The following is a 15,932-nucleotide window of genomic DNA, read 5'->3' as shown; positions in this document are numbered from 1 at the left end:
AATGGGAAAAACTGAAAAAAATTGGAAAAAACTGACAAAATGGGGAAAGAAGGGAAAAACAGGAAAAAACTGGAAAAAAGGGGGGGAAAAGTTGTGGGAGAGCAATTCCCACATTTCTGGCTGATCCGTTGGGTCATTGGATCCATGGTGGGAGCAATCCCAGCATTCCCTGCTCCTCCATTGGATCCTTGGAGCAATCCCAGCATTCCCTGCTCCTCCATTGGATCCTTGAGCAATCCCAGCATTCCCTGCTCCTCCATTGGATCCTTGAGCAATCCCAGCATTCCCTGCTCCTCCATTGGATCCTTGGCTCAATATTTGGAGATTCTCCCACCACTCCCATCTCCCAAATGGAATTTCCCCTCAGCCACCAAACTGTTTCTGCCAGGAATTCACCTGGATCCCTCCGTGCATCCATCCCAGGATCGATCCTTGGATCCATCCCCTGATCCATCCCTGCATCCATCCCAGATCCATCCCCGGATCCATCCTTTGATCCCTCCCTGGATCCATTCCTGGATTGATCCACCCCCGCATTCATCCCGGGATCCATCCCAGATCCATCCCCAGATCCATCCTTGGATCCATCTCCAGCTCCATCCCCAGATCCATCTCAGCATCCGTCCCTGGATCTATCCCCTAATCCATGCCCAGATGCATCCATGGATCCACCCCCTCATCCATCTCAGGATCCATGCCCGGATCCATCCCTAATCCATTTTTTGATCTATCCCAGGATCCATCAGTGGATCCCTCCCTAGATCCATCCCCGCATCCATCCCTAGATCCATCCCCCAATCCATCCTTGCGTCCCTTCTTAGATCCCTCCCCGGATCCATCCCTGAATCCATCCCAGGATTCATCCTTAGATCCAACCCCTGATACATCCCTGGATCCATCCCTGGATCCTTCCCCACATCCATCCTTGGATCCATCTCAGAATCCATCCCCAAATCCATCCCCGGATCCATCTTAGGATCCATCCTTGGATCCATGCCCAGATCCCTCCCCGGATCCCTCCCCAGATTCCTCCTTGGATCCATCCCCGGATCCTTCCTTGGATCCATTCTTGGATCCATCTCAAAATCCATGCCCAGATCCATCTCGGGATCCATCCCCAGATCCATCCTTGGATCCTTCCTTTGATCCACTCTTGGATCCATCTCAGAATCCATCCCCAAATCTATGCCCGGATCCATCACTGGACTCATCTTCGGATCCATCCCCGGATCCATCCCCGGATCCATCCCCGGATCCATCCCTGGATCCATCCCTGGATCCATCCCACCCCTTCCTTCCCGCAGAACATCGGCCTTTCCCTACGGAAGCTCATCGGGAGCGTCGACGAGATCCTCCCCAACCTTCCATCCTCCTCCCGCACCGAGGTAAGAACACCGGGAACGGGGCTGATGTGGAGTGACATTCCCACCGGGAATCCTGCTCTGAATTCCCAAAAAATCCCAGATCGAGGGCACCCAGAAGCTGCTCAACAAAGACTTGGCCAACCTCATCAGCAAGATGCGCCTGGCGCAGCAGAATTCCGGCACTTCCCTGAGCTCGGAATTCCAGCGGCAGATGCTGACGGCTTCCCACGCCCTGGCCGTGGACGCCAAGAACCTGCTGGACGCCGTGGACCAGGCCAAGCTCCAGGCCAACCTGGCCAAGCCGTGCTCGGAATGACGGAAGGAATTCCGGAAGCGATCCGGGAAGAGTCGGCTTTTCCTGGTGGTTTTTTTTTTTTGTTTTTTTTTTTTCCCCCCTTCCCGCTCTCCCCTCTTCCTGCTCCTCGTGTCTCTGCGTTGCTCTTGGGAAGATGGGAAGAATCCGGTGGGGATTTCCCTGGAAAAGGAGGGTTGGGGTGGGATGGTGGAAGATCCCTCCGGCTCGGCGGTTTCCCGGCTGGGAATGCTGTCGCATCCATGGATCCGTGGAGCACGGGTGGCCGCGGGCGGCACGGCAGGAGAAGGACCTGGAGCGTGCTGGGAGCCGAGGGCACGGAATTATTTTTTTGGAGAGGTGGGGGGAGCTGGAATTCCCGTGGGAACGGTGTCCGGAGGGATCCATCGGGGTTTTTTTTTTCCTTGCACTTTGTACAGAAGAGTTTATTTAACGACGGCGAGCCGGAGCCGCTTCCGGAGCCTGCGGAATTCAGGAAGGGATGGATCCCCCATGGATTGCGGATTTTTGGTGGGGACAAAAACCTGGAGAACTTTTCCAGCTGCTTTTTGTTCCCGAGTTTTGCGTGAACGTTTGTGCTCCCGGTTGGGAACCGGGCGGTTTCGGGCTTTTCCCCAGCGTTTTTCCCGCAGTTTTCCCAGTTTATTCCGGCTGAGATAAACCGTGCGCCATCATGATGTGGAGTTTCCTTCCTGTCATTCCCTCCCCCCCACGGGCAATCCCCTGGTAATTTTTGGGAAGAGGAATGGTTGGGATGGTGGGAATGGAATCCTTGCCCATGGAATGGGATGAGCATTCCCACCCCAAGTGGGGCTTTCCCAAAAATGGGTGGAGGGGTCAAGGCTACATTTGGGGTCACCCCAGAGCTTGGGCTGGTGACACCCTCATTCCAAGGATTTGGAGAGGCTGGAGCGTGTCCAGGGAAGGGAATGGAGCGTGGAAGGGGCTGAGGGAGCTGGGAAAACTCAGCTTGGAAAAAAAAAATAGGCGGATCCTGCAGGAGCTTCTCCCTCTGGAATTCCCTGCCAGGAGGGTGGGATCGGGATCTGCTCCCAAGGAATGAGGGATGGGATGGGATGGGATGGGATGGGATGGGATGGGATGGGATGGGATGGGATGGGATGGGATGGGATGCAACACTCCAGCTGTGCCAGGGGAGGTTTATGGGATATCGGGAATAATTCCGGCCTGGAAAGGGTTTTCCAGCCCAGGGCAGGAATGGAGTCCCCATTCCTGGCTGGATTCAAATCCCTGTGGATTTGTGGAACACGGATCAGGAGTGGAGTCCCCATTCCTGGCTGGATTCAAATCCCTGTGGATTTGGTGGAACACGGATCAGGAGTGGAGTCCCCATTCCTGGCTGGATTCAAATCCCTGTGGATTTGGTGGAACATGGATCAGGAGTGGAGTCCCCATTCCTGGATGGATTCAAATCCCTGTGAATTTGGTGGGACATGGATCAGGAATGGAGTCCCCATTCCTGGATGGATTCAAATCCCTGTGGATTTGGTGGGACACGGATCAGGGCTGGCCTTAGACTGGCTGGAATCCATCTCCGAGAGCTTTCCCAACCTCACCAATTCCGTAATTCCCAGATTTTACCAGTGCCTGGTAAAACCCATCCCTCCCTCTCGAACCAGCCATGACCTTCCCAGGAGATCCCTCTCCTGGATATCCAGGAGCTCCTGGATCCGTTTTGGACACGTGTCCCGGCGCCTGATCCATCTGCCAGCTCCGGAGGCTCCGGAAGCGGCAGGGACACCCTTGGGATCCCCTGTTCTCCTGCAGCCCCGTTAATTCCGGATGGTTTCACTCCAGAAAGCACAAAACGTTCCCTGAAATCTTCCTGGTGGTGCTCCAGGAGGGAAAACGAACCAGGGAAAAATCCCAGAGTTTCTCTGAGTGTTGGAAAAAAGGGAGCCTGGAGGATTTATGGATTTATGGGAGTTGCAGCAGGAGTCAGAGCCAGATTTGGGATCGGAGGTGGGATGGGGAGGATTGGGATGGATCCAGGAGTGCAGATTCCTGCTGTTCAGCCCTGGAGATCCCGGGATCCAGGGGAACTCTCCAGGTGGGATTTCCCATTGGAGCCAGCCCCATTTCCAGGTGGGATGTTCCCGTCTTCCAGTAGAGATCCAGTGTGGGATGGGGTGGGAAGAAGCTGCTTGTTCTGGGGGGTTGGAGAAGGGAAACACCTGGAACGTCCTGGGATTGTGGGATTATGGGATCACGAGATTATGGGATCATGTCCGTGTCCCTTCTGTATGGACAATCCAAAGTATAATTCCTGTCCCACGACCTCCTGGGATTGTGGGATCATGGGATTATGGGATCCTGCTCATATCCCTTCTGCGCAGACAAGCATTATCCCTGTCCCATGGCCTACTGGAATTGAGGGATGCTGGGATCATGGAATTATGGGATCATGGGATTATGAGACCATGTCTGTATCCTTTCTGCATGGATAGTCCAAAATTATTCCTGTCTCACGTCCTCTTGGGATTTTGGGATCATGTGATTATGGTATCATGTCCATGTCCCTTCTGCACAGACAATCCAAAATGTAATTCCTGTCCCACGGCTCTTGGGATTTTGGGAATATGAAATCATGTCCTAAAATTGTCCCTTCTTTATGGACAATCCAAAGTGTAATTCCTGTCCCACAACTTCCTGGGATTGTGGGATCATGGGATTGTGGGATCCTGCTCATATCCCTTCTGCGCAGACAAGCATTATCCCTGTCCCATGGCCTCCTGGAATTGTGGGATGCTGGGATCATGGAATTATGGGATCATGGGATTACGAGACCATGTCTGTATCCTTTCTGCATGGATAGTCCAAAATTATTCCTGTCTCACGTCCTCTTGGGATTTTGGGATCATGGGATTGTGGGATCATGTCAATGTCCCTTTTGCACGGACAATCCAAAATGTTATTCTTGTCCCACGTCTTTTGGGATTATGGGATCATGAGATTGTGGGATCCTGTCCATATCCCTTCTCCATGGACCATCCAAAGCCTTATTGCTGTCCCATGATGTCCTGGAATTATAGGATCACGGGATTATGGGATTATGGGATTATGGGATCGCAGGATTATGGGATTTTGTCCATGTCCTTTTTGCACAGACAATCCAGAGTATTATTCCTGTCCCACAGCTTCCTGGGATTATGGGATCACAGGATTATGGCATCATGTCCATGTCCCTTTTGCACAGACAATCCAGAGTGTTATTCCTGTCCCATGGCCTCTTGGGATTTTGGGATCATGGGATTATATCTGTGTCCCTTCTGCACGGACTGTCCACAGCATTATCCCTGTCCCACAATTTCCTGGGATCGTGGAATCATGGGATTATGGGATCCTGTCCATATCCATTCTGCACAGACAATCCAAAGTCCTATTGCTGTCCCACAGCCTCCTGGGTTTGTGGGATGGTGGGATCATGGGATTGTGGGATTTTGGGATTGTGGGACCATATCTGTGTCCCTTCTTCATGGACCATTTGCATTATCCCTTGTCCCACAAATTCCTGGGATCGTGGGATCACGGGATCACATTGTATCCTTTCTGCACAGACAATCCACAGTGTTATTGTTGTCCCACAACTTCCTGGGATTGTGGGATTGTGGGAATATGTCCCTGTCCCTTCTGCATGCACCATCTGATGTGTTATCCCCTGTCCCACAACTTCCTGGGATTGTGGGATCACGGGATTATGGGATTATGTCCCTGTCCCTTCTGCACAGACAATCCAAAGCCTTCTTGCAGTCCCATGAGCTCCTGGAATCATGGGATGGTGGGATCACGGGATTATGGGATCATGTCTGTGTCCCTTTACAGGACCCATCCACAGCATTATCCCTGTCCCACAACTTCCTGAGATCATGGGATTATGGAATTATGGGATCACAGGATTATGGGATCGTGTCCATATCCCTTCTACATCAATAATCCAAAACATTATTCCTGTCCCACAACCTCCTGGGACTGTGGGATCGTGGGATTTTGGGATTATGGGATCATGTCCATATCCCTTCAGCACAGTCAATCCAGAGCATTATTCCTGTCCCACAACTACCTGGGATTATGGAATTATGGGATCACAGGATTATGGGATCATGTCCGTATCCCTGTTCCACAATTTCCTGGGATCATGGGATCCTGGGATTTTGGGATCATGTCTGTATCCGTTCTGCACAGACTATACAAAGTGTCATCCCTGTCCCACAGTTTTCTGGGATTATGGGATTTTGGGATCATGTCTGTGCCTCTTCTACAGGACCCATCCACAGCGTTATCCCTGTCCCACAACTTCCTGGAATCATGGGATTATGGAATTATAGGATCACAGGATTATGGGATTGTGTCCATATCCCTTCTGCATGGACAATCCACAGCATTATTCCTGTCCCACAATTTCCTGCGATTGTGGGACGGTGGGATCATGGGATCACAGGATTATGGGATCATGTCTGTGTCCATTCTACAGGAGCCATCCACAGCATTATCCCTGTCCCACAACTACCTGGGATCATGGAATTATTGATCACAGGATTATGGGATCATGTCCGTATCCCTTCTGCACAGACAATCTACAGCATTATCCCTGTCCCACAACTACCTGGGATCATGGGATTGTGGGATCATGGGATCATGGAATCACAGGATCACATCTATATCCTACATCATCCATAGACCCATCCACATCCCACCCCACAGCGTCCAGCGGGATGCAACCACCACCATTCCCACCAATCCACCATTCCCGCCAATCCCGCCATTCCCGCCATTCCCGGCCGGATCCCGGCCCCGCCCTAGATCATCCCGGCCAGGTAGGGCGGCAGGAAGAGCCCCACGGTGCCCAGCAGGCAGACGATGATGAACATCCAGAGGAAGATCCGGTCGATCACCATGGCCACGTATTTCCAGTCTTCCTTCACCTGCCGGCGGAAAAAGGTTTGGGAATCCCATTTCCCGGGAAATCTCCTGGGATTAGGAGACTGCCCGAAGCTTCCTGGGAATCTGATCAGGGTGAGGAGATGCCACAACTCTTGGAAAGTTTTGGGGTTTTCTGAGGAAATCCTGGGGTGGGGGTGGAGAGTTCCAGGGTGGAGCTGATCCCAAATTTCCTTTTTTGGGGGGGGGGAATTTCCAAACTTTGGGAAAAGCAGGAATGCAGCCTCTGAGGTGCCAAAGGTGGGAGAGGGATCTCCAACATTCCCAAAGGAATCTCTGACTGACCCTGCAGACCAAGAATCTCCCTGGAGGTGGGAGATGGATCGTGGATCTTCTCCATGGGTTTGGGAGATCCCAAACTGGATCCTAGAACTGTCCTTCCTGATTTTGGGATCTCAGGAATCAAACCTGGATCCCAGAACTGCTCTTCCCAATTTTTGGGATCTCCATCCCATCCACAGATCCCAGAACTGCCCTTCCCAATTTTGGGATCTCAGGAATCAAACCTGGATCCCAGAACTGCCCTTCCCATTTTTGGAATCTCAAGAACCAACTGTGGATCCCAGGAATTACTATTCCAACCCTGAATCCCAGAATTGCCCTTCCCAATTTTGGAATCTCAAGAACCAACTGTGGATCCCAGGAATTACTATTCCAACCCTGAATCCCAGAATTGCCCTTCCCAATTTTGGAATCTCACGAATCAAATCTGGTTTCCAGAACTGCCCTTCCTAATTTTTGGGTTCTCACAAACCAAACCTGGATCCCAGAACTGCCCTTCAAAATTTTTGGGATCTCCAGCCCCATCGTTGAATCCCAGAATTCCCTTCCCAATTTTGGGATCTCCAGCCTCATCCACAGATCCCAGAATTCCCTCCCCAGTTTTGGGATCTCCAGCCCCATTGGTGGATCCCATAATTCCCTCCCAGTTTTGGGATCTCCAGCCCCATCGGTGGATCCCAAAATTGCCTTTCCCAGTTTTGGGATCTCCAGCCCCATCGTTGGATCCCAAAATTGCCCTCCCCAGTTTTGGGATCTCCACCCCATCCATGGATCCCATAATTCCCTCCCCAGTTTTGGGATCTCCAGCCCCATCCACGGATCCCAGAGCTCACGGAGAAGTCGGCGTCCTCGGCCCGCAGGTGGTCGGCGATGTACTGCACCCCCTCCAGGGCCTTCAGAATCCTGGGGGACAGCGCCAGGCCCTGCTCCGAGCCTTCCTCCTCCTCATCCTCCTTCTCCTTCTCCTCCTCCTCTTCCTCCTCCTCCTTCCCCTTGGATGATCCGCGTGACACCGAACCCACGGACCCCTTCCCGTAGTGGAACTTGCTTTCCTGGGATTCCACGGGATTGCTGGGATAGGTCTTCCCCTCCTCCTCCTCCTCCTCCTCCTCCCACTTGTCATCCACGTCGGTCTCCAGCCAGCAGCGGGACGTGCTGAGCCGCGCCCCGGGGTGCTCGTACTGTCCCCCCGTCCCCTGGGCCGGCGGCCTCCTCATGAACAACCAGCGCGGCACCAGCTCCAGGAAAAACCCACGGACCCAGCGCGGCATGGTGTGCGTGCTGGGCGAGCGGTGGTGCACGTTGAGCACGAAGACGGTGATGATGATGGAGAGCGTGACGAAGATCATGGTGAAGAGCAGGTACTCGCCGATCAGCGGGATGACCAGCGAGGTGGACGGGATGATCTCGGTGATGAGCAGCAGGAAGACGGTGAGCGAGAGCAGCACGGAGATGCAGAGCGTGATCTTCTCGCCGCAGTCCGAGGGCAGGTAGAACACCAGGACGGTGAGGCAGGAGATGAGCAGGCACGGGATGATGAGGTTGATGGTGTAGAAGAGCGGCAGGCGCCGGATGACGAAGTAGAAGGTGATGTCGGGGTAGATCTCGGTGCAGCAGTCGTACTTCTTGGAGGTGTAGGTGCTGATGGCGTTGATGATGGCCCACTCGCCGCTCTCCCAGTAATCCTTGAGGTCCACGTGGTGGTCCATGTTCTCCAGGTCGATCTTGGCCTTGTCGTAGGTCCAGGAGCCGAATTTCATCTTGCAGTTCTGCTGGTCGAAGGGGAAGAAGGTGACGTCGATGCTGCAGGAGCTCTTGTAGATGGCCGGCGGCACCCACTTGACCGTGCCGTCCCAGAACAGGTGAGCCTTGGTCATGTGCGTCACCGCGAACTCACCGTCGGCACTGGGGAAAAAACAGGGAATGGTGAGAACTGGAAGTGGGATGGGATAATGGGATGGGATAATGGGATAATGGGGAATATGGGATAATGGGATAATGGGATGATGGGATGATGGGATAATGGGATGATGGGATGATGGGATGGAGATGCCGTCCCAGAACAGGTGAGCCTTGGTCATGTGCGTCACCGCGAACTCACCGTCGGCACTGGGGAAAAAACAGGGAATGGTGAGAACTGGGAGTGGGATGGGATAATGGGATAATGGGATGGGATGATGGGATGGAATGGGATAATGGGATGAGATAAATGAGCAGGTAGGTCTTGGTCATGTGGGTCACCATGAATTTGCCATCGGTGCTGGCAAAAAAACAGGGAATGGTGAAAAATGGGAATGATCAGGGAATGGGTTTCCTTGGGAATGAGGAAGGGAAGGGAAGGGAAGGGAAGGGAAGGGAAGGGAAGGGAAGGGAAGGGAAGGGAAGGGAAGGGAAGGGAAGGGAAGGGAAGGGAAGGGAAGGGAAGGGAAGGGATTTAGAGAATTCCCAGCTATCCCAGGAATTCTCCACTGTCGCTCACTTGTTGTAGAGGACGATATCCGGGATCCAGATCATCTCGGAGGGCACGCGGATGGACGTCACGTTGTCGTACTCGGCCGGATCCCAGCGCAGTTTGTAGTCGCTCCATTCCTGCCGGGACACATGGAGCAGATCCATGGAGACTCCCCAAATCACCCCGGACAGGGGCATTCCCAAATCCAATTCCCAAATCCCAATCCCAAATCCCAATCCCAAATCCCATTCCCAAATCCCATTCCCAAATCCCATTCCCAAATCCAATTCCCAAATCCCATTCCCAAATCCCAATCCCAAATCCCATTCCTAAATCCCAATCCCAAATCCCAATCCCAAATCCCATTCCCAAATCCCATTCCCAAATGCCATTCCCAAATCCCAATCCCAAATCCCATTCCCAAATCCCATTCCCAAATCCCAATCCCAAATCCCAATCCCAAATACCATTCCCAAATCCCATTCCCAAATGCCATTCCCAAATCCAATTCCCAAATCCCATTCCCAAATCCCAATCCCAAATCCCATTCCTAAATCCCAATCCCAAATCCCAATCCCAAATCCCATTCCCAAATCCCATTCCCAAATGCCATTCCCAAATCCCAATCCCAAATCCCATTCCCAAATCCCATTCCCAAATCCCAATCCCAAATCCCAATCCCAAATCCCATTCCCAAATCCCATTCCCAAATCCCAATCCCAAATCCCATTCCCAAATCCAATTCCCAAATCCCAATCCCAAATCCCATTCCCAAATCCCATTCCCAAATCCCAATCCCAAATCCCATTCCCAGGTCGGGAGCAGCTCCTACCTGCTTCAGCCAGACGTTGGTGGTCATCATCTGGTTCTTCTCATCCTGGCATGGTGGGAAAAGAGGGATGAGCTGGGAGATCCCCAGGGATTGTCCCGAAATTCCAGCCTGCAGCGGGATCTGAGTTTTCCTGGGATTTCTGGTCAGCAGAGGGCAGCAGGGGATTGCTTTTGGCAGAGAAGGGATCGGGTGGAGGGAGGGATGGTCAGGGAGAGGGAAAGAGGAGAGAGGGATGGGGGATATGGGATAGAGGGATAAGGGATATGGGGATAGAGGGATAAGGGATATGGGATAGAGGGATAAGGGATATGGGATAGAGGGATAAGGGATATGGAATGGAGGATATGGGATAGAGGGATAAGGGATATGGGATGGGGATAAGGGATATGGGATAGAGGGATTTGGGATGGGGGATATGGGATAGAGGGATAAGGGATAGGGGGATAGAGGCATAGGGGGATATGGGATTGAGGGATATAGGGATGGGGATAAAGGGATATAGGGATAGGGGGATAAAGAAATATGGGATTGAGGCATACGGGGATGGGGAATAGTGGGATAAAGGGGTAGAGGGATATGGGATAGAGGGATTAGGGATATGGGATGGGGGATGTGGGATAGAGGGATATAGCGATGGGGATAGAGGGATAGAGGAGAGAGGAATGAAGGGATATGGGATGGGGATATAGGGATGAGGGAAAGGGGTATATAGGGAAAAAAGAATATGGAACAGAGGGATTTGGGATAGGGGGATATATGGATGGGGGACAGGAGGATATAGGGATAATGGATAAGGGATATGGGGATAGATGGATGGGGATAGGGAAATAGGGGGGATGTAAGGATAGAGGAATGGGGGATAGAGGGATAGTGGAATAAAGGGATGAAGAGATAAAGAGATATGGGATTGAGGGATATAGGGACGGGGGACAGAGGGATGGGGGATTGGGGGATAAAGGGATATGGGATATGGGATTGAGGGATATAGGGACGAGGGACAGAGGAATGGGGGATTGGGGGATAAAGGGATATGGGATATGGGATATAGAGATGGGGATAAATGGATAGAGGAATCCGGGGATAAAGGGATAGAGGATAGGGGAATATAGGGATGGGGGGATAAATGTATAAAATGTTAAATATATAAATATAAGGTGATATAGGGATAAATGGGTAAGGAATATGGGATAGAAGGATATAGGGTTAGGGAAGAGGAGGATAAAGGGATGGAGGGATATGGGATGGGAGATATAGGGATAAATGGATAAGGGATATGGGATAGAGGGATATAGGAATGGGGCTAAAGGGGTAGAGGGATAGTGGGATAAAGGGATATGGAATAGGGGAATATAGGGATGGGGATATAGAGATGGAGGATATAGGGATAAAGGGATATAGGATAGAGGGATTTATGGATAAATGGCTGGGGAAATAGGGGGATATAGGGATGGGGATAAGGGGATAGAGGGATAACAGGATGGAGGGAAGGGAAGGGAAGGGAAGGGAAGGGAAGGGAAGGGAAGGAAGGGAAGGGAAGGAAGGGAAGGGAAGGGAAGGGAAGGGAAGGGAAGGGAAGGAAGGAAAGGAAAGGAAAGGAAAGGAAAGGAAAGGAAAGGAAAAGGAAAGGAAAGGAAAGGAAAGGAAAGGAAAGGAAAGGAAAGGAAAGGAAAGGAAAGGAAAGGAAAGGAAAGGAAAGGAAAGGAAAGGGTGGGATCTTTGGAAGGAATTCCTGGCTGGGCTGGAACTCCCAGAGAATCCCTGGGACGACCCAAGAAAAGCCTGGATCACCAAGCGCCAGGATTGGATCGGGATGATCCCTCAGCTCCCTTCCCACCCAAACCATTCCAGAATTCCTCGAATCCATCCTCCCCCCATTCCAGCATCCCTCGGGAGCAGCCGGGGCGGAATTTCGGGAATGACGCACCACGTCGATGAGCTGGGCGATGGAGAGCCCGAAGCGGACGATGACCACGTCGGACGTGTTGGGAACGGGCCGGGACCAGCGGTTGTATCCCGAAAAAAGGCGCTTGAAGAGCCGATCCTCCGCGTGGCTGCGGCGCTGGCCGGCGGCTGTGCCGGGAATTCGGGAATTCAGAAATTCGGTAAATCGGAAATTCAGAAATTGAGAAATTGAGAAATTCGGAAATTCGGAAATTCGGAAAATCGGAAATTCAGAAATTCAGAAATTGAGAAATTCGGAAAATCGGAAATTCAGCAATTCAGAAATTCAGAAATTCAGCAATTCAGCAATTCAGAAATTCAGCAATTCGGTAAATCGGAAATTCAGAAATTGAGAAATTGAGAAATTGAGAAATTGAGAAATTCAGAAATTCAGAAATTTGGAAAATTGGAAAATCGGAAATTCAGCAATTCAGCAATTCAGAAATTCAGCAATTCGGTAAATCGGAAATTCAGAAATTGAGAAATTTGGAAATTCAGAAATTTGGGAATTCAGAAAATCGGAAATTCAGAAATTAAGTAAATCAGCAATTCAGCAATTGGAAATTCAGAATTTCAGAAATTCGGTAAATCAGAAATTCAGAAATTGAGAAATTCAGAAATTCGGTAAATCGGAAATTCAGAAATTCAGAAATTCAGAAATTCGGAAATTCAGCAATTCAGAAATTCAGAAATTGAGAAATTCGGAAATTCAGAAATTTGGGAATTCAGAAAATCAGAAATTCAGTAAATTCAGTAAATTCAGTAAATTGGAAATTCAGCAATTCAGAAATTCAGAAATTTGGAAATTCAGAAATTTGGAAAATCGGAAAATTGGAAAATCGGGAATTCAGAAATTTAGGAATTCAGGAATTTAGAAATTTAGAAATTAAAAATTCAGAAAATCAGAAATTCAGAAATTTAGAAATTCTGAAATTTAGAAATTCAGAAATGCAGAAATTCAAAAATTCAGCAATTCAGCAATTTGGAAAATCGGAAAATCGGGAATTCAGAAAATTGGAAATTCAGCAATTCAGCAATTCAGGAATTCGGAAATTCAGCAATTCATCAATTCGGATATTCAGAAATTTGGAAAATCAGGAATTCAGGAATTTAGAAATTTAGAAATTAAAAATTCAGAAAATCAGAAATTCAGAAATTTAGAAATTCACAAATTCACAAATTCGGAAATTCAAAATTCGGGAAATTGGGAATTCGGGAATTCAGAAATTCAGAAATGCAGAAAATCAGGAATTCACAAATTCGTGAATTCAGGAATTTAGAAATTCAAAATTCAGAAAATCAGGAATTCAGAAATTTGGAAAATCAGGAATAAAGAAAATCGGGAATTCAGAAATTCAGAAATTTGGAAATCTGCAAATTTGGAAAATTGGAAAATCAGGAATTCAAAAATTCAGAAAATCGGGAGTTCAGGAATTTGGAAATTTGGGAATTCAGAAATTCAAAATTTGGGAAATCAAAAATTCAGAAATTCAGAAAATTGGGAATGGGAATTCAGAAATTCGGGAGTTCAGGAGTTCGGAAATTCAGGAATTCAGAAAATTGGGAATCCAGGAATTTGCGAATCCAAAAATTGGAAATTCGGAAAATCAGGAATTCAGGAATTTGGGAATTCAGAAATTCGGAAATCCATGAATTCAGAAATTCAAAATTTGGAAAATCGGGAATTCAGAAATTCAGAAATTCAGAAATTCAGAAATTCAGAAAATTGGGAATTTGGAAATTCAGAAAATCAGGAATTCAGGAATTCCCAAATTCAGAAAATCGGAAAATCAGGAATTCAGAAATTTGGGAATTCGCCCCCTCCTGGATCCATCTCCCAGTTTCCCTCCCCAGCTCTCCTTACTGGTGCCACTGGTTTGGCTGGGAGAGGGATGGATGAGGATTTTTTCCAGAGGGTAATCCCAAATTTTTCGCTTGGGAAGGAGTTTTTTCCTTAAAATCCTGGTTTGGCCTCGGATGCTGCAGCACTGCAGCTAAAGGGATGGAAAAGGGATGGAAAAGGGATGGAAAAAGGATGGAAAAGGGATGGAAAAGGGATGGAAAAAGGATGGAAAAAGGATGGAAAAGGGATAAAGGGATGGAAAAGGGATGGAAAAGGGATGGAAAAGGGATGGAAAAAGGATGGAAAAGGGATGGAAAAGGGATGGAAAAAGGATGGAAAAGGGATAAAGGGATGGGAAAAGGATTGAGGGATGGAAAAGGGATGGAAAAGGGATGGAAAAGGGATGGGAAAAGGATGGAGGGAGGGATAAAGGGATGGAAAAGGGATAAAGGGATGGAAAATGGGATGGAAAAAGAATAAAAAAGGGATGGAGGGAGGGATAAAGGGATGGGAAAAGGGATGGAATATGATGGAAAATGGGCAGAAAAGTGTTGGGAAAAAAATGAGGGAAGGAGGGATGGGAAATGGATGGAAAAGGGATGGGAAAGGGAGGGAAAAGGACTGGAAGAGGGATGGAAGGATGGAAGATGGATCCAGGGAATCAGGAATGAGGAATTTTGGGAATGAGGCCCCACAATTTATCCCAAACCATTTCCAAGCTTTCCCCTTCATCCAAAAGTCCCTGGCACTGGATTTTAACTGGGAATTTGTCTGAATTCCCCCCCAAAAATTAAATTTTATCTCAAAATCAGAATTGGGTGCCCAGCTCGTGGAATGTTAATGGAAAATGGAACCCAAATCCCATTTTTTCCCCCCAGCATTCCCACATTTTAGGGAAATGGGGAAATATTCCCACATTTTGGGGAAATTCCCTAAGGAAAACCCCCCCCAAAAAATCCCCAAATTCCCGAATTTCTGGGGCAAGGATCTGCAAGGAAACAACTCCTGGCTGGTGGGAAACTGGGAATTCACAGCTGCCCTTCCTCTTCCTGAATTTTTCCAGTGGGAATTCAGGGGGCTCCGAGCTGGAATTTGAGGAACTCCTGGGAAAATCTGAACCGTTCCTTACCCGGCTGGGAGCAGCAGAGGAGGAGGAGGAGGAGGAAAATCCGGTGGGAAAAGCATCCCAGGCTCCCTGAGCTGCTGCTCCCCATGGATCCTGCCCCGGGAAAATCCCCCCGGGGGTGGAGGGAGCAGCAGGAAACCGGGAATTCCACCGGCGTCTCCCTGGATTTGGGTTGGGATGGAGCCGAGTCACCCGGCCCGGGTTTCATTCCTGGGAAAGAGGGAAAACGACCCTGGAATATCCCAAAGATTGTCCAGATCCCAGCAATTCCCAGAAATGTTTGGGGGAAAGGGGGGATGTAGGGATTTGTTGGTTTTTCAGGGATTTTCCATCCATCCATCCATCCATCCATCCATCCATCCATCCATCCATCCATCCATCCATCCATCATTGGATTCCCTCTCTAGAAAAAGAGGAATCTCTTCCCCAAATCCAAAATTTCCATGGATTCCCTCCCTGGAAAAGAGGAATCTCTTCCCAAAACCCAAAATTTCCATGGATTCCCTCCCTGGAAAAGAGGAATCTCTTACCAAAATCCAAAATTTCCATGGATTCCCTCCCTGGAAAAGAGGAATCTCTTCCCAAAATCCAAAATTTCCATGGATTCCCTCTCTAGAAAACGAGGAATCTCTTACCAAAATTTCCATGGATTCCCTCTCTAGAAAACGAGGAATCTCTTCCCAAAATCCAAAATTTTCATGGATTCCCTCTCTAGAAAAAGAGGAATCTCTTCCCAAAATCCAAAATTTTCATGGATTCCCTCTCAAGAAAAAGAGGAATCTCTTCCCAAAATCCAAAATTTCCATGGATTCCCTCCCTG

The 15,932-nt window shown here is 49.3% G+C and overlaps 1 protein-coding gene and 1 pseudogene across 2 annotated transcripts; one reads left to right on the top strand and one right to left on the bottom strand.

Moving 5' to 3' along the window:
- The first annotated feature begins 1,168 nt into the window (after positions 1-1,168).
- Positions 1,169-2,222, top strand: LOC306816812 (protein-tyrosine kinase 2-beta pseudogene; annotated as a pseudogene). Its single transcript, XR_013777890.1, has 2 exons — positions 1,169-1,385; positions 1,465-2,222. The product of XR_013777890.1 is annotated as a protein-tyrosine kinase 2-beta pseudogene (transcript).
- A 4,265-nt stretch (positions 2,223-6,487) lies between these two features.
- CHRNA2 (cholinergic receptor nicotinic alpha 2 subunit) lies at positions 6,488-15,200 on the bottom strand (the record flags this gene model as incomplete). Its single annotated transcript, XM_079333271.1, has 6 exons — positions 6,488-6,620; positions 7,752-8,823; positions 9,398-9,507; positions 10,203-10,247; positions 12,127-12,272; positions 15,116-15,200. The coding sequence occupies 6 exons, from the start codon at positions 15,198-15,200 to the stop codon at positions 6,495-6,497; spliced, it is 1,584 nt and encodes a 527-aa protein (XP_079189397.1). The 3' UTR covers positions 6,488-6,494.
- Between the last annotated feature and the right edge of the window lie 732 nt (positions 15,201-15,932).

Source organism: Erithacus rubecula, assembly GCF_903797595.1.
Source record: "Erithacus rubecula genome assembly, contig: scaffold_896_arrow_ctg1, whole genome shotgun sequence".
Lineage (NCBI taxonomy): Eukaryota > Metazoa > Chordata > Aves > Passeriformes > Muscicapidae > Erithacus > Erithacus rubecula.
This window is presented reverse-complemented; position numbering and strand designations above follow the sequence as displayed.